This window comes from Gavialis gangeticus, unplaced genomic scaffold (genome assembly GCF_001723915.1).
Source record: "Gavialis gangeticus isolate Ggan-Ray unplaced genomic scaffold, GavGan_comp1, whole genome shotgun sequence".
Taxonomy (NCBI): domain Eukaryota; kingdom Metazoa; phylum Chordata; order Crocodylia; family Gavialidae; genus Gavialis; species Gavialis gangeticus.
Window position 1 is genome coordinate 12940590 of NW_017729026.1, and position 18916 is coordinate 12959505.

The window sequence follows — 18916 nt, forward strand, 5'->3', positions numbered from 1 at the left end:
AGGTCCCTTCCGACCCTAGAAACTATGAAACTATGAGACTTGGTGCTGACCAAAGCGGAAGACATGGTAGGCGACCTGAAGACTGGAGGTACTCTGGGCGACTGTGATCACAATCTGATTAGATTAATTATCCACCGAAAGGCTGTGAATTCTGTCAACAGAACAGAAGTCCTAGTCTTCAGAAGGGCAGACTTTGGTAAACTCAGGAGTCTAGTTAGAAAGGCCCTTTGCAACCAGCAACTGGATGATTTGGGAGTTCAGGAATGGTGGTGCTTCCTTAAGGAGGCAATTCTCACTGTTCAAAAAGAGGCCATCCCCACCGTGTCATAGTTTATAGTTTCATAGTTTCTAGGGTCAGAAGGGACCTGAGCAGATCATCTAGTCCGACCCCCTGCCATGGCAGGAAAGAGTACTGGGGTCAAATGACCCCAGTAAGGTGGTCATCCAACCTCCTCTTAAAAGCCCCCAGGGTGGGAGCCCGCAGGGAGCCTGGGGTGCAGGCTCCCACCCCTGTCAAAAAGAGGGAAAGGGACGAAGGGACCTGCTTAGCTCAACAGGGACATTAGGGAACTTCTTAAAAAGAAAAAAAGAAGCTTACATGCAATGGAAAAACGGTTCAGCATCCAGAGAGGAGTACACTCATACAGCCAAGGTCTGTAGGTATGAGACTAGGAAAGCCAATGCATGCATGGAAATCAAGCTGGCAATGAAAATAAAAGATAACAAAAAGGCCTTCTACAGGTACGTAGGGAGCACGAAAAAAATCAACCTCCACTGTGTGGCCATTACTGAATACAGGGGGGCCCACAGTTGGTCCCCTCAAAAAGACAGAGCTCCTAAATACTTATTTCACATCAGTATTCTTGAAATCATACGGGAACTTGTCACATGTCCAGAGACCCAAAGTATACAGGGAAGACAGCAGTCAACATGCAATCAGTCTCAAACAGGTGAGGGTACTCTTAGAATATCTGGACATTTTCAAGTCTGCTAGTCCAGATGACCTGCACCCGAGAGTCCTGAAAGAACTGGCCAAGTGGTGATTCTGGTGAGGTTGTTCAAAGAACTGTGGAACTCGGGAGTGGTCCCAAATGACTGGTAGAAGGCTAAACTGGTACCCATCTTTCAGAAAGGGAAGAGGGATGACCCTGCAAACTACAGACCAATAAGTCTGACTTCAGTCTTGGGAAGAATTTTTGAAACAATTGTCAAAGAGGCTATCAACCACAAGCTCGTAACTGGTGGGGTATTAAGAAGCAACCAGCATGGCTTTGTCGAGGGGAAGTCATGCCTAACAAACCTGGTGCCCTTTTATGACCAGGTAACTAACCAGCTGGACATCAGACGTGAGGTTGACATCATCTACCTAGACTTCAGCAACGCCTTTGATACTGTTTCCCATGAAATTTTCTCAACCAAGTTGGAGGGTATGGGCCTAAGCCAGTCAACAGTGAAGTAGGTTGGCAACTGGCCCAGAGAGTTGTACTCAATGGCCCGGCCTCATCCTGGAGGGCCGTCTCCAGTGGTGTCCTCCAGGGATCAGTGCTTGGGCCTGTCCTCTTTAACATCTTTATCAATGAATTGGATGAGGGAGTGGAAAGCACATTTATTAAGTTTGTGTATGACACCAAGCTGTGGGGAAATGTGGACACATCTGAGGACATGGTAAGGATCCAGAATGACCTTGACAGACTGGTCCTATGGGCTGAATGCAATCAAATGAGGTTCAACAGGGACAAGTGCTGGGTACTTCATCTGGGTAGGAAGAACCTTCGCCATAACTATACGATGGATGGTGTCCACTGGCTGACACCACATCTAAAAGGGACCCGGGGGGTGACAAATCGACCAGAGGATGAATAAGAGCCAACAGTGCAATGAAGTTGCTAGCAGGGCAAATAGAACTCTGGCGTGCGTCAGCCAATGTGTGGCCAACAGATCCAGGGAAGTGTTCCTCCCCCTCTACTTGGCATTGGTGAGGACACAGCTGGAGTACTGTACCCAGTTCTGGGCACCGCACTTCAAGAATGATGTGGATAAACTTAAAGGGGTACAGATAAAAGCCACCAGTATGAGTTGGGGCCAGGACGATAGGCCCTATGAGGAGAAACTCCGAAAACTGGGCTTGTTCAGTCTGAGTAAAAGAAGACTGAGAGGTGACTTGATAGCCACCTACAAGTATGTCAGGGGTGAACACCAAGATCTAGGGGAGCAATTCTTCAGAAAGGCACCCCTTGGGAGGACAAGGACCAATGGGCACAAGCTAATTGAGGAAAAATGTAGGCTGCATGTAAGGAAAAGATACCCTTTTCTGTAACAGTATCTAGAATCTGGAACACGCTCCCAGCATAGGTAGAGTAATCACCATCCCTGGAGGTACTCAAAAGGAGGCTGGATAAGCACCTCGTTGAGCCTGTTCGAACCCATTTACCTCCTGCCCTTACAGGTCCCTTCCCATTCTTCTATTCTATGATTCTATTATTATCTTGATTATTTTAATGAGAGAATTTGAGTTTCTTATCAGCGTATTTGCAATTCATAAACAGGGAACACCAGGATCTGTGCTGGTGAGACAAGTGGTGAGACCTGGGCAGAGGAGCCTGTCCAGGGCCAACACTGGGGGCCCAGCTGGAGGGCAGATGAGGTGGCTGACCTCTTGGCTATTTGGGGCCAAGAGGACATGCTTTCACAGTTCAAAGCCCTCGCAAGAAGCACAGTCTTCTGAGTGACAGCTGCCCAGATGGCAGAGTGGGAACCCCATCTGGGTCTGGCAGGGGTGCAGCCTTGGGGCCACAGGTCCAAGGGGGCAGATGCTGTTGCAGGTGGCAGTAGGTCACCAGACTGCCAGACTGCTGCAGTGGGTGGTGCAGGGGCCACTCTAAGTTAGGGCTGCTTCAGCAGTCAAGCTGGCACAAGGGGTAGTGTCCCCAGATACCAAGTGGCTGGGCCTCAAAAGCTCCTGAGGGCAAGTAGAGCTGCTCACCAGGGCAGGTTTTTATATTGCTGGGCCCAGCACAGGACAGATTTTTATACTGCTGCAGATCCCCTTGGCTGCAGATCTGAGAGGAGCTGGGCAGGGTTATTTTGCCTTAAGTGGCACAACTTGCCCTACACCAAAGTGAATGTCCAGGCACATGCGCTGAGGCAAAAACCCCTGGCTCAAATTTGTGCCACTCCTATTTGAGCTGCTGCAAGCACACATGCCTGCTGCAAATGCACATTTTCCTCCCACAAAGGGGAGGAAAATATGGGGCTAAATTCAAGAGGGGAACTTGGGCTCAATGTTGCAATGACTGATTAGGTGGTAGAGTATCCAAAAAGTATTCATTACCCCCAAGTCAGGTCCCTCAGGGCCTTATAAAGTACTTGGGAAAAGTCATTTAAGACTGATGCCTGGGGAAAATCTGGCACCTGAAATGGGATTTACAGATGTCAGCATGCTAAGTGGGGAGCTAGTGAAGACAGCCAATTGCAAATGCTGAAGAGAGGGGTATGGCTTTAGCCTCACCTCTCAGGAAGAATTATATTCCCATTTCTGCTTGGGATTCACAATAGCTGCAAAGATAAATTGGGCCCAATTCATTTCCCCCTTCAGTCAATGGAAAGACTACCTTTGACTTCACTGATGTGGGACAGTCAAGTCTAGTCCCTGCTCCAGTGAATATTTAATTGTCTATATCAGAAATGCAGGTGGGGAGGAATTAGGAAACTGGTCTCATCAGCGACTCTGCTGATACCTGTAAGTGACAATGTCAAAAACAAAGGATAATTCCTTGGTAGTAGCTGTTCTTCAGACTGCTGTAATCACAGTGCTCTGACTAATGCAAAAGCAGCACATTTTGCTGAAGTTAATCTATCCCCATTTTATTTGTTCCCAGTAACAAATTGGATGGGTACTAGCAGAGGAAATGAATCTGCCTGGAAGGCTAAATGCTTGAGCCATTAAGCGTTTGTATTCTTTTAACAAGACTTTCACACTTGTGTGTTCATTTTTGTGGGGTAAGAGATGACTGATGAATTTAAGCAGCAAGTTCTTTCCAACAACTATGCTGTCCAGAGGCCAGAATGAAACAAGCAGGGAGAATCCTTTTTATCTCCAGCTATTTAATTGCTTATGTTTTATTCAACTGTTATGTGCACATCCATCAGAATCTCTTAAGGCTTATTGTAGTAAAACTACTTAAAGCTTAATTATATACTTTACATAGCACTAAATATTTCACTAGGGTTGGCTCACACTTTAGCTCAACTTCCCCAACATCAGTCACTGTTCTTCTCTACAGCCCATTTGGTGAGGGGGAAACGGTCTCCCCATGATACAAATCCATATTCTGGTCACTATTCAGAAATGGAATGGCACTCAACTTAAGGGCTACATGGAGCAAAAAGATGTAAAAAATACAACCATGGTTTGTATCAAGAACATGGTGGAATGGACTGTTGCTGCTCCAGGCACTATGAACTTACAGGCCTGCAGAGAAATGTTTTTTCTAGGAACAGAATCCAGTTCTCAAAGGCAAAGTAGTCTTTTGAACAACTTCCAGATGAACTGAATTGGGAGGAATCTACCTTCATCATCATTGGATTCTATGGGTTTCCAGAACTAAATCTCACATACACTGTGACATGGCCATCTACAGAAAAAGGGTTCAACTATCAGATTTGATGATGCCATCCCTCTTTCACTGAAGCCTCCTTCGTTCTGCTTTATTTCTGAGGAAACAAATGTTGATCCTTTTTTTTTTTTCTTTGCTCTTCTACTGATGTGCTTTGCCTATATGTACAAATCACTGAGCAAAGGTTGACGTGTCCATAAACCTCTCAGTACACATTAATCTCCCAGTGGATTGTTAATACAAGTTTCAGAATTCCAGACGGCATGAAAATACAGAGAAGACCACTAGGGTCAGATAAAAAGCAACAAATTTTATCCATTTGCTCCAAACCCTGTGTGCTGTCTGACTTGGTGAGGGGAAGAGGGAGCGGATATGTTTATTTGGTATACAGCCAATAGAGTAGGATCCCTTACCATCTACTCTTCCACCCTGACAATAGAGAACAAGACAATTTAAGGAACAATACAGTGTTTTCAGCTAGTATGTATGCCCTTGGGAAACACAGCCAGCAGAAGTAAATGATGTGTAGGTTTGAGCCAGAGATATTATGGCTCGAAAAACAGATCAGGGAGCGGAAAGCAATTCCCTGACACCCCTTTGGTAAATCTCTCTTGCATTACAGTTATTCTAGCCTATAGTTTTAATCACTGACTAATGAGAAGATCTGTGGCACAATGGCACAGTAGGTTTTGTTTTCCTTTTTGGCTGTTGTATAGGTTAGGAATTCATCTCATAATAGCAGCTGCTGGCTACTGAACAATTAGCATGAGGGTGGATATGGCAAATTTAACTCAAATCTGGGGTAACATTAACTTTTCCTAATTAACAAGCATAGCTACTTTCTGTTTTGGAGTAGGCAGATCTAATTCTAGTTAAAAGGAGAAATGCTAACACTAAAGTTAGCAAAGCTAGGAAGTGGTAAAAAAAAAATATTGTGAGAAAGCAGAGAATCGGCTGCATGAGATCCATGGTTTTCATTAATGTTTACACTTTACCTTCAGTCACAGAAAGCTCAGCTAGTTTGTGTGGCAGGTCTGAAGTTCCAGCCCCAGCAGGAGAGCCCAGAATATCTGGTAAGGCATTTCGGCGACCTGCCCTTCCCGAGGCTGCAAAATCTGTGACCACAGGCTCCACATCAGTCATTTCTGACTCCTTTCCTCATAGCAGCATCTGCAGCTAGATCATACAGAAAAGGAGAAACGGTCAATTTGACGCAAGCCAGGCAGTAATATTGTTTGTAACAAAGGAAGATAGAAAACAACAAAATGTCAAGAGGCTGTGAGAAGTGCCCTGCTAGTCCTTACTTAGTAAATGCCACAGACATCAATATACTGGGGCCATAACTATCTACTTCCAGAAAAAAGCTTCACTGTTCACTTCCTTTACATTTCAGTGTTATTGTACTTCAGCACTGGTGAGGCCTCATCTAGAGACAGCACTGTGGCCACAGGGACCCATATTTCAAGAGAATGTGGACAGTTCGGTGCGAGTCCAGGGCAGAGTGACAAAAATGATTAGAGTCCGGGGGGCAGGAGGGACAGGGGATGGACAGGGACCAGATTTGAGGATAGGCTGAAAGAACTAGGGTTATTTAATTGGGAGAAGATGATAATACTTGAAGAATAATTATAGAGAGGATGAAGACAGGCTTTTCTCTCTCTGTGATTGTAGTGGACAGGACTAGCAGCTGCAACAGGGAAAAGGGAGGTTGGAGATTAGGAAGAATTTTCTGACTATGAGGGGAATCAAGCATTGGAACAGGCTACCTAAAAAAATTGTGGAGTCTCCATTTTTGGCAGCTTAACTGCAGGTTAGACAGACACTTGGCTGCAATAATTTAGTGAGGGATGATCCTGCCTTGAGCAGGGGGCTGGACTAGATGACCTCATGAGGTCTCTTCCAACCCTACTTTTCTATGATCCTATGAACACAAACACAGATTAGCACAAATCAGGCACCTATAAATAGAAGCTGCTACAGACTTTTCTAAGAACCACTTGCATATCTCTTAGTAGCCTGATCCCTTTTCTTTTTGTGCCTCTGTAGGTGGTTTTATCAGACAGTCATTTGGAAAAGAACTGAAACTCAGTCTTGCTACAGTGTCTCCAAGGAGCAACAAGTGTTTATTATAATTCTTGTGTACACCAAAACAAAGTCCCTCCAATACTGTATCCAACTATACGGGAAGGCAAAATTCTCTCAAGGAATAAAAGTAAATAATTCCTAACAAAACATCCTTATTCTGAAGGAATGGAAACTTTGAACATGATCTACTCTCATAGAATCATAGAAACTTAGGGTTGGAAGAGACCTCAGAAGGTGATCTAGACCATCCCCAACTAAATCATCCAAGCCAAGCCTTTGTCTAGCTGGCCTTAAAAACCTCCAAGGATGGAGATTCCATACTCTGTGGTTAACCTGTTCCACTGTTTTACTACCTTCCTAGTGAGAAAGTTTTTCATAATATCTGATCTAAACATCCCTTGCTGCAATTTAAGACCATTGCTCCTTGTTCTGTCATCTGGCAGCACAGAACAGTCTAGCTCCATCCTCTTTCGAACCCCACTTCAGGTAGGTGAAGGCTGCTATTAAATCCCCTCTCAGTTTTCTCTTCTGCAGACTTAAATAAATGCGGTTCCCTCAGTCTCTCCTTATAAGTCACGTGCCCCAGCCCCCTAACCATTTTTGCTGCATTCTGCTGGACTCTCTCCAATTTGTCCACATTTTTTCTGTAGTGGATGACCCAAAATTGGACACTGTACTACAGATGTGGCCTCACCAGTGCCAAACAGAAAACTAGAACTTCCCACACTGGGAGTCAAACCCAGACCACCGGCGTGAAACACCAGGAATCCTAACCACTAGACCACATGGGATACTGAATTTATTCTTAGTTTGCTTTAATATTGACTTGTAAACTGGATGTGTTGCTGCTTACAAATAAATGTGTCATGCAAGTAAACAGAACCAGTATTTCCCTTAAAAACTAGCTTCCAAGCCCACCGAAATCAATGGAAAAAACTCCCATCAATTGCAGTGGCTTTTGGATTAGGCCTCAGGAGTCTGGATAACGTTCTCACAGAATCAGGCCCTAGCCACCAGGTGAGGTGGGTACATCAATACCCAAAGTCTCGGGAGAAAAACACCATTGCACTGAGTAACCCATATGTCAGTACCTACTCAAACAGAAATTTCACAATTTTTTGTGGAAACTGCAAAAACCGTCTATTTCCATGATTTTCTGCAGAATCTCCAAGGGGAAAAAAATATTGCTAAAAATTAAATGCTGGCTCCCCAGTGGTGTTGTAGCCCACCGGGGTGGAAAGTGGGGGATGGGAGAAAGGGGAGCCACTGACATGGCTATCCCCTCCTCCACTGATTGGCTGAGAGGGCTGTCTCTTGTGAGGCCCTGCCCCTCTCTACCAATCAGCAGTGAGGGGCAGGGCCACATGAAAGGCAGCCTTCTTGGCCAATCAGCAGCAAAAGGTGTGACTGTGGAGGCCCCTTGGGCAATTAGCAGTTGGGGGCGAGGGAAAGGACTTGCCCCAACGAGCTTGCAGAAATGACAGGCAGTCCTGCGATCAGCCAGTGAAACTGCCTATCTTCCACCTAGGTTTGGGTGGCCATATGGCTCTGCCCATATGGATTGTCTATAAGAGTTATAGTTAGTAACTATGGTTAGCAGCAATACATAAATAAATAAATAATAATTTGTCAAATATATAAGACATTTGCAGGCTGCAGCAGACCAAGCCAAAGCCTGCTCTCCCCTCTGTCCCCTAGACTCAGCTGCTGTATCACAATGCACTGCAGGGCGTGGGCGTCCTTGGCCCAGGAGGCTGCATTCTACCACACCACAACCACCTCTTGGGGTGGAGGTAGGAAGTGGAAGCTAAAATAGGGAGAGGGAGCCCAGAGACCCCACCTGATGCTGCAGCTGGAGCAACAGAAGCAGTGGCAACAAGGTGGGAGCCCAGGGGCTGCAAATTAACCCCTTACAGAACTGCATGCAGCCCACAGGTTGCCAGGTGTACAGCTCTGCTCTATGCCATGCAGGACATCTGTGTCAGAACCAAAAATAGAAACCAATCCACCTACTTATCCATACTTGTGCCACAGAAATGGTTCCTCCTATCCCCTTATAAACTCCCAGAAACTAGTCCTTGTTAGTTTCAGGTGCTAAGATAACTAGTCTAACCTCATCTTTGTGTTTGGCTCCAGCCTTGTGTGAAGATGGTTAAAGGCTTAAGGACTGGCCAATCTTTCCCAGAAATAGCAATAACCAAAAGGCTTAAATGGGTTTTCAATTAAATTATTAAAAGAAAAAATGTATACAATTACCAATGTATATAAAGTGGTATCCAAAGTGAGTCAGGTCTAAACCTGGCTAAAATGCAAAAAAAAAGTGGGAGTCTAAAAATGATGGAGTAGATCATAAATATTTGTCAGTGTTTTTATTTACTGCAGGTGTTCTGCAGTTATTTCTCCATGTGTTCAATACCCTCCCAAGAGGGAGAAAAGGGGCTGTAAATCAGATTTCAAAGCAAAGTCAGTCAGTTCCTTCTCTCACTAAAGTGATTAAAGCTTGTTCCTGGTACCATGATAACTTTGGTATGGCAGCTTCTTCCCCTTTTGGCTTAGCCATTCAGTTGGTGGTGCAGTATTGTTTCAAGAGGACTGCTATTTATTTCAATATTTTGTTCAAAATTTTTCTCCTTTTTTTAAAGCCTGCTTTGGATTTCCTCCAAACTGTTGCAAGAACCAAGTCTTACTACTGTTGTCCTCTACGGTGCCTTTGTCTCTCCGGTCTTAACATAGAGCACACTTCATTCCATATGGAGGGAAGGTGTAATGTGTAAGGAGTGCCAGAGATGGCAAATCTTGTAGACCCTTTGGACAACTTGTTGCTTGAAAAATCATGGGATTAGATTCTATTTTATTTACTTGAATGTAGAGGTGTACGTTCAAACACACATGCACACACACACACTCCCCTCATTTAGCTAACCAACAACAACAAAACATCATCTGGTTTTGTCCTGGTTCTCCTCTGCATTTCCTCCTACTTTCCTAGCAGTAGGATTCTGATATTTCAGATAAAAGACTGAGAGCACACAGGGTTAGATAAGCACTGCCCAAAGAAAACATCCTGCCTACAATCCCCTCCTTTTTAAACAGACGCCTTCTTTAAATGTAGCATTAGGTATGCAGCATAATTTTTCAAACTTTTTTTTATTTGTGGACCCCTAAAAAAATCTGAACGGAGGATTTTGAATTTTGAATCTCTCTGGAAATTTGGAATGGGTGTGTTGACCCCTTTGAATTGTAAGTGTTGGTATTCACATACTTTTGATTGATCGGTCATCTTTTGCAGACCCCTTAGGCATAGTCTGAGGACCCCCATGGGTTGACAGACCACAGGTTGAAAACCACTGGCTTAGAGGGCCCCTCAGCATGTGGAGACCACCAGTAGGCACTGCCTAAGTTGTATGGACAAACAGACTACTTAAATTCCCTCAGAGACTGAATAGGCATATATGAAAGATCCAGATCTATTAAATAAGGCGTTATTACGCTGTGTGCAAAACCCATCATTTCTTCTCTAAGAAATGTGTTATTTTGTTTCAATTGTCTCATTATAATGCTTTTTGCAGCCCATGTTTTTTCTGGCCCTGCCTCTACCCTGCCACCTCGTAGTCGAGAGGCAAGGAATCCTCAGCTCCTGAGCTTCTTTCATTTCACAGCATTACTTGTGGGGAGGATAAAAGATAATGGGAAATGAGGGAGGCGAACCAGGAAGTGACAAGCAAGGCAGGATCAGGATGGAGGTAGGCAGCATGTTGTCCTGGGAAGGGAGGGGAAAAAAAAGGGGAGGGATTAGGGAAGTGGGGGGTGGGGACAGGACTCAGCAGCCATTGGGCATTTATTGGAGGCAGGGGAGGACGGGGCACTTTAATTAGCTTGGCTCCAAGAGCCAAGCTAATTAAAAGCACCCAAAGCATTGTGTGCATAAGAAACCCTGCACTGAAAAATGGCAGTGGGGCACTTTACACATAATGCTGGAATCTGCTGGAGTGCAGTAATTTCTACGCTCCAGCAGATCCGATTATAGATTTTATAGACATTATGGCTGGAAGGGACCTTGGAAGACCTCGAGTCCAGCCCCCTGCCTGAGGAGCAGGAAGTCAGCTGGGGTCATACGATCCCAGCAAGATAAGCAACCAAATTTCTCTTGAAGGTGTTCAATGTAGGTGCTTGAACCACCTCTGATGGCAAGGTATTCCAGACCTTGGGGGCTCGGACAGTAAAGATATTCTTCCTTATGTCCAGCCTAAAACGGTCTTGCAGTAGTTTATAACTGTTTGACCTCATCATCCCTTGGGGCACCCTGGTGAACAATCATTCCCCCAGAACCTGGTGGTCACCCCTGATAAACTTATAGGTGGTCATCAGATCACCCCTGAGCCTGCGCTTTTCCAGGTTGAAGAGCCCCAGCCTGTCTTCATAAGTTCTCAGCCTGTCGTCGTAAGGTCTGTTTTCCTGACCTATGATCATGCGCGTGGCTCTTCTCTGGACTCTCTCAAGCTTCTCCACATCCTTTTTGAATTGTGAAGCCCAAAACTGGACACAATACTCCAGCTGCCGCCTCACCAAGGCCAAGTACAACAGGATAATGATGTCCTGGGATTTGCTTGAGAAGCATCTATGGATGCAAGTCAGTGTTTTGGTCGCTTTACTAGCTGTAGCATCACACTGAAGGCTCATGTTCATCTTGTGGTCAATCGTGACCCCCAAGTCCCTTTCATCTGTAGTGCTAGCCAGCGTAGCTCTGCCGAGCCTATAAGGACTCTGCAGGTTTTTCCTCCCAACGTGGAGAACCTTGCATTTTTCAGTGTTAAACACCATCAGGTTCTCATCCGCCCATTTCCTGAGCCTGTCAAGGTCAACCTGGATTGCCCTTCTGTCCTCAGGTGTGGATGCTTTACCCCAGAGTTTGGTATCATTTGGTAATCTGGAATTACAGCGTGTTGGAGGAGCCTCCCCACATGTGTGTAAGTGCCCACTGGTTTTAGCTTTAACTTTGTCCATTGCCTCTACCATGGACAGTATCTTCCTACATGTTTGTATCTCACATATATCCAACTATGCCTCGGGATACATCACAGTATGCATAATACCCATTTCCTCCTGGCTCCATTTGGCCCAGGGGCAACATCTGTCAGCTGCAGAGAATCCAGTTTGTACAATGAAGTCTCATCTAAGTTTGAAGCTAAGGGTTACTGACAGAGAAAAGACAAATGGCATTTCCAATTTATTTCTGGAGTCTTCCCCCCTTTTCTGCTACTTTGTGAGGACCGTCCAGCTCCAAGCTTCAGAAAACTTGGGATGGACCTCTTGAAAATCTGATTATCCTGCCTAGTGCTTGATTAGCCTGCTTTGCTAAGTACTGACAGCTAGGATAAGGAAGATAGATGAGAAGAAAGGCGTCAAGTAGGAAAAGCAAACTGTTTTTGCCGAAGGCCAATGACAAGAGAACAGCTGGACCATGACAGAGGCCTCAGACTAAGATTGCAAGCTACAGACCTCTGACTTGAGAAATCTAGGGACTTGTACTTATTTGCCCTCCAAGGTAGGGATGGATTGATTATAAGGGACACCCCAATATTACACTTGAAATACTCCATGATTTACTATTATTTTTGTAAACCTCCATGGCACTGCCCAGTACATGCAGACTTGGCAATTACTATGTTGACCTAATAGTTGACTTCTAAATATCTGAAAAATGTTGATGTACCAAAGTACTCAGTGTCCCAACAATGCGCATGAGGGCAGCTAGGAAAGGGTCCACTAATGCGATTTAACCAAAACAAAAGCAAAAATTTCTTTAATCTGACTGTCTGAAGACAATCCAAGTATCTCAAATGTATCAATCAATGGCATTTTTAAAGAGAGATCACCAGCTCAATAGTGTTCTGGTTATAAGTTGACTTTAAATATAGAAGTCAACTCCACATTTTCAGGTTCAAATTTTTTGAAAGGAAGGATACTTATTTCTTAGTATAAAGTCAATAACTACAGATAAAGACCTTGAACTACTGCTGCTGTTACAAAATCTTGTAAAAGAATGAAATACCTGAAAGAACCTGAAAGGGTTAAAGATTATACTGAAGAAATGACTTTATTGCATGCACACATGCAAAATCAAAATTGCAGGAGTCCCAGCTGCAAGTTGACTCCGAACAAATCTAGTGATTTTCATAACTTTTTGGAGGAAAAACAAGTAGCCTTCTAGTCAGGCCAATACAGGATTTCCTAGATGAAGGACTTCCTGTCAGCTGCATACCTACCATTTTAGCCTGTTGGAGGAAAATTAATCACAGAAACTGATTAGAGTTTATTTAAAGCAAATGACAAAGGAAGAGAACAAATGAAGTTTTTTGAAAGACAAATCTCATGGTCATGCTCAGAATAAAAAACAGTATTCCATGAAGTAGAACATGCTGTGATCCACATTTAATGTCTGTGCTGTCTCATCCTCCCTTCCCTCCCCTATTAGAAAACACTAATAGATGTATCCTTTTTCTTCTAATTTTCTTTCCCGAGTGCAGCACTTATACGTAGACACATTACTGTCGTCCTGCTTGGAAGGATGTATTATTTCTTAGGAAATGTCACAGTGCCCACCAATATTGCTGGCACTCCATAAAGGACAGTGAAAGAACACATACTTCATGCCTTCACATTCTGAGGCACTTCTGTCCTTTTCCTGGTTCTTTGGAAAATTGACTCTCTCTGCACCAGAGAGATTTATGTTTAGTAACACTACCTTTTGAGAGGCCTTTTTTAAGCCTTCCTGTATCAGAAAAATACATGTATGAAAACTGGAAAAAGCTGTTAGACAAAAGCTAAGCAAGTATTAATGGTTCAGAGGCATGGTTCCTCGCAAAGAATTTTCACCATTTTCATTTTTGTATAATTTGTGCTCTTGTAGTACTTTTCCAAAGATCTGAAAGCGCTAGGAACTTTTCATTTACCCACAGCACAACCAAAGGAAAGACCACGTCTTATCTGTTATGCAAATTCCTGCATCTCTCATGTCAGGCAGCATTATTTCCTACTCTAAAAAATTTCTTCTAGCCCTGGAACTCCTTATACTAATGGAACCCTTACAAATTATTCCTGTAGCATTTGGCCCTAAGAAAGGGAGAGAAGCAGTAGGAAGGAAATACAGATTTACACTGGAATAATGTACAAAGGAAAAGGCCAGAAACACCCTGAAACTAAGTGCAACAACTAGCATCCATGCTGTTTCAAGGACATTAGAGAAAGTTTTCAGTGTGGGCAATCTATCTGGTGAAGCAATTGCTATAAATATTTCACAGATGTGAAGCTCAGAAAAGTGTAAGTGACTAGCAAAGTTGCACAAAGCAAGCCTACAATCAAACCCAGGTGTTTGGCTCCCTGAGCGCGCTAAGCACTAAACAAACACATTTCCTACTAATTAACACACAAAAATGATTCTTATTATAATACAGCAAACAACAGAAAAGGTTAAAGCAGAAATGAAGCATCCAAGAGGAAATGAAATCTTGACAGATTTTCTCTCACCCTTGGTTTCTTAATAAATGACTAAAGTTGAAACAAGCATTGGTTTCTGACAAGGCAAAGTGAAAAGCCATTTTGCTCCCCATATCTTTAAAGATAACTTTAAAGAGGACTAATTGTTCTCCATAAATCAGGAGAAAACACATGCTCTGTTGCAGACAATGAAACTAACTTATATCCTCCCTACCCTTTTCAAGCCATAACCCACCAGCATATTCCAATGTTCCCCACCTCCCAATTCCCATCTTGATCTTGTAGGATTACTAACTTGGGGATAACATTTTATCATTAGTATTTTCTTATTTCATTCTTTGGCTCACCCTGATCAGTGCAGCTTGAAGTGTGCATTCTTGCTTGGTCCTTACATTATGGATCAGACATTTGCTGACTTTCTTCCATTTGTGCACTCTGCAGATTCTAAGGCTTGTTCCCTACCTAGTTCCAAATAAGCAAGTGGCACTCACATGGGAGACGCTTAGCTTTTATTGAAAAGGTCACTTAAAAAACTCCATTTTTGGAACCCGTGCCATTCCCTCAGCTACGCAACAGAAACACCATGTACCTAGGCATATAGACCTCAGGGCGTGCAAAACTCCAGCCTGTATAGAATTCTGCTCTGAGTTTCCTTATAGTGAGTGATTAGCTACCACCAGCATCAGACTAGTCCTCTGTTTCCTATGTCACGGGGCTAGGTTGCCTCCTGCCACTCTCCTAATGGCTGAATGAGGCCTGCAGAGCCTGCCGGGGCACTGAATCGGAACCACCGACCAAATCCAGCCCACAGAGGGACTGGGCACTGCCCATCCAGCCTGCCAGAGGAAAACAAAAAGGTTGAGCACCACCAATTTAGATCACAGTACTGCCCAAATCTTCAGCACAAAGGCTGTGGTTGATGACGTTGTTCCTTTGGCAGAGAGGAACTTTCAGATAAACTCATCTCCACATGACCTTCCACAAACTTCACCACTACCTGCTCTAAATGCTAAGTGCACTTCTTAAATCCCACCTAAATGCATATGTGCATGCCTGTATTGGTATAATAAATACTATGCAAGGGGCAAGGAAGAAAAGAACAAAAGTTGTGATGAATGTCATACAGCTTGTGCTCTACTAAGGTAAGGTGTACAGTTATGAGTACAGTCTAAAAATCAGCATAGAACACAGTAGGTTCAGTGTTTGCCGTTTGGTATGTACACACTAATACTACTTTTAAAAAAGTAGTAATAATTGCCCAGCTTCTTCATTATAAAAAAAAGAAAAAAGGAGAGGAAATAAAAGATGTTGATGATAACTGAGTCACAAGTTATTTTCAGCAAGTTAAATTTAGACTAAATAGTGACATTAACTGGCAGCAGTCAATGCTAAATAAAAACAAAACAAAACAAAAAAACCAAGCACAATCACAACCCAGATTCCTGTGGTCTGACCAAGTAATGACAGTCAAGGGCTTTCATCAAATCAACAAGCGAGGCACTGAAGCTAGGGAGTTAAAGGAAAAGAGAGAAATTTTATCTACACATGCTAGAGAGACAAATCTAGCCAACAGCCTGCTATAAGATCAGCAGAATACCAAGCCAAGTATTTATTCCAGTGCTTTGGCCATCCAGCCTTACACAAATTTTCATTCCCTGCTATAAGGATAGCATAAATCTTATGCCACCCCCCCAAACATGGAACATAGCTGAATTTATCTGAAAGGCTCCTACCCCTGCTACATTGAAGTAATTCCTGAAGACCCAGTGCCTCTCAAACTCATTGGCTGGCAATAACAAGCTTGAGTAATTTGGGAATTGTTTGCTTGGCCTACTTAAATGGCCAGATTTACCAGATGTTCTGGCTGCTATAATCAGAGATCTGAACTACATTTATCTTCATTCTGCACTGCCAGGACAGCACAAAAAATAGCAATGATGAATTTAGTTGTCTGCATATGTATTTACTTGGTTTTGTAACTATGATCGCATGTGTATTTTAGCCATTTGCATTGCAAGCTTTTCTGAGGGAAACAAGCCTTCTCCTCTCTTTGGAGTGTGCCTTCCTAGATCCTTAAAGACGGTACCACAAAGTCCAATACACAATCTACAGCCTAAATAATACCAAGTTAGATCCCCTAATACATGCAACAATCAGCTCTTTTCTCAGGTTAGCTTACTCCTTTTCTGAAGACAGATACTCTACCAAAACCAGACAGACTCCACACAGTTCTCCCCCTCAGGAAGGGATGAGGAGACAAACCAGCTTCTAACAGATTAGCGATAGCCTTTAATGTATTACTGGAGGGCCATACAACGTTACAGTAAAGAGTGCACCGTAAGTGTCTACACAGATAAGAGAGGGCATTTATTTATGATTTAGTACATGCATCTGAGAATGGGACTGTTTTACTGGAGGAAGAAAATGCTCTCTAGTGGCCCTGTTATTGGATACTGGATATCACAAGGCAGCAAGGTCCATATCTCCTCTCATTCCCATTGAGGTAAATAAGGAATAACTTTACTAATGGTGAACAGTCAAATATGGAAAGGGGAAATCTGGAAAAAAAAATCTGAAGGATGTGCGTGTAGATTTCTTGCACATGCTCCCATTCTTTTTTTTCCCAGATTCCCCTTTCCATTCTCCAGTAGTACATATAACAACACCTGTTGAGAGTAGGGCAGCCAACCTGATAGAATTTTTATGCATGAAGACAGATTTATACAGAGCTTTTGGTAGGGAATCATGGAGACTGAGCACACTAGAAAGCAGATCAGATAAGATGAAGATCACAGAGAAGCACAAGTCAGAAGCATACTCCCACGAGAGGAGGAAGAGTAACACAGAGACTATCCAGAACAGAGAAGTTGTAGGGAGAATTAAAAATGGTGTTGCAAGGAAGCAGAGCCTGGGAAAGTACCTAGAGTGTGGGAAGGGTGTGTATTTGGGAAACAGGATGGAGATACAAAGGGGAAAATCTTTGAGAAGGTGGTCAGTGTGAAAAACTATCAAGAAATGTGTGCAAGGATGAAACACAATGGTGAGGTCAATCATCTCAGACGGTTAGCAGGGAACCTGTTTGGATGAGCTCTGGGGCTTGTAAATTTTCCAGTGACAGTTGTAAGACTCTTCAACACAGAGATGATTTTTGTCTCGACTCTGCACAAATCATACCAGCTCTTTGCTTTGTCTTTTGAATTTACAAACTTAATTACATTCAAAGAGACTGAATGCACTGATTGTCATTTCCACAAATGCTTGTACTGGCTGAATGATAAAAAGAGAGCGTAGCATTCTGTTCTAATAATTAAATAAGGAATAATGTGAATCACAACCTAAGTACCAGGAAACTATGAAAATAACCATTCAAATACCTGCTTAAAACTGTGTGCATGAAACTATCCCAACATGATCATATGTGGACTTACATGTAGAAACATAGGGTAAAATTTACACTATTAGGGAATAATGTAATTCCACTATGTCATCAGCTAGTAGTTTGATTTAACTCGAGGGTCATTTGCTAAAATTTTTGTTAGGGGTGGAGAGAGGAAAGGGTAGGAGAATACAGGGAAGAAAAATTATTTCAGAGGTTTGGCACATGCTCCTATTTCCCTTGCGGTTGATAAAAATGCCAGACTTGTAGCCTGAGAAAAAAAAGGGATTACTACTGTTTGTCAAAAGAACAGTCAAGTAGAAATGAAAGCTCCACACAAGAGTGCCTCAAATGTTCTCTTCAGTGTCTGTCTTCCAGGGGTGTGTCCTTGCCCAGTTCATTTCTGGGCTTCCAGACAAGATTCCCACTTCCTAACAGTGACAAGTTTTATGAAGGGACTCTTTCCCTACTATGGAATGGACTGAGAATATGAATGCATTTCATATTGGTCAATCTGCTAGAGGAAGACAACTCCTGTTCTGCAAACTTGACTCAGAACTAGTGACTTACAACTATGGGCTTCATCAGCTGGATGTTTTTTAAAATACTAAATGACAGGAAACTGGATAATTCTCTCTTTCCCCACTAATTCAACAAATATGATGGAAATAATCTTTAACCCTTTATTTGTTAACATTGAGATGGTACTTATATCCTAACCATAGAAAAGATTTGCTGTAAAATAGTTGATAAGATTCATTATACTTGTCTAATATTGATTGTACTGGTTCTGCACATGAGTATGTGTCAAAAATCCAGGGTCAAATTCTCTCTTGGTTACTCTGGCATAAAACCAGAGGAAATTCTATGGAGGCCAATGCTTGTTTTTGCCTTGAATACTCTACATTAAAAAGCCTTTTATTTCCCTAAGTATATTTTCTAGTCTTCTATTACTCATACCTCTTCTGCTCCACCAATGATGCAGAAGAAACAGAAAATAATAAGAGAATGAATCATAGATTCATAGATTCATAGATTAAGGGTCGGAAGGGACCTAGTAGATCTTCTAGCCCGACCCCCCGCCAGGGCGGGAGAACAACAAAAAACCCCAAAAAGAAATCAAACTGGCTCTGGACTCATTTTGACCATTAAGTGGAAAGGGTTGTGATTCTTGTGGACTGTGCATCAGCTCATGGATAGCTTCATAGATTTCATAGACATTAGGGCTGGAAGGGACCTCAGAAGATCATCGAGTCCAGCCCCCCGCCCAAAGGGCAGGAAGTCAGCTGGGGTCATAGGATCCCAGCAAGATAAGCATCCAATTTGCTCTTGAAGGTGTTCA

The 18916-nt window shown here is 43.1% G+C and overlaps 1 protein-coding gene across 1 annotated transcript in view; it reads right to left on the reverse strand.

The window, feature by feature from the left end:
- PKIB (protein kinase (cAMP-dependent, catalytic) inhibitor beta) overlaps positions 1 to 18916 on the reverse strand; it is a 60076-nt gene that overhangs the window by 3512 nt on the left and 37648 nt on the right. Inside the window, exon 2 of the mRNA XM_019520024.1 lies at positions 5612 to 5786. Coding sequence (XP_019375569.1) covers positions 5612 to 5759 — 148 coding nt within the window. The 5' untranslated portion in view covers positions 5760 to 5786. The remainder of the gene's footprint in view (positions 1 to 5611; positions 5787 to 18916) is intronic.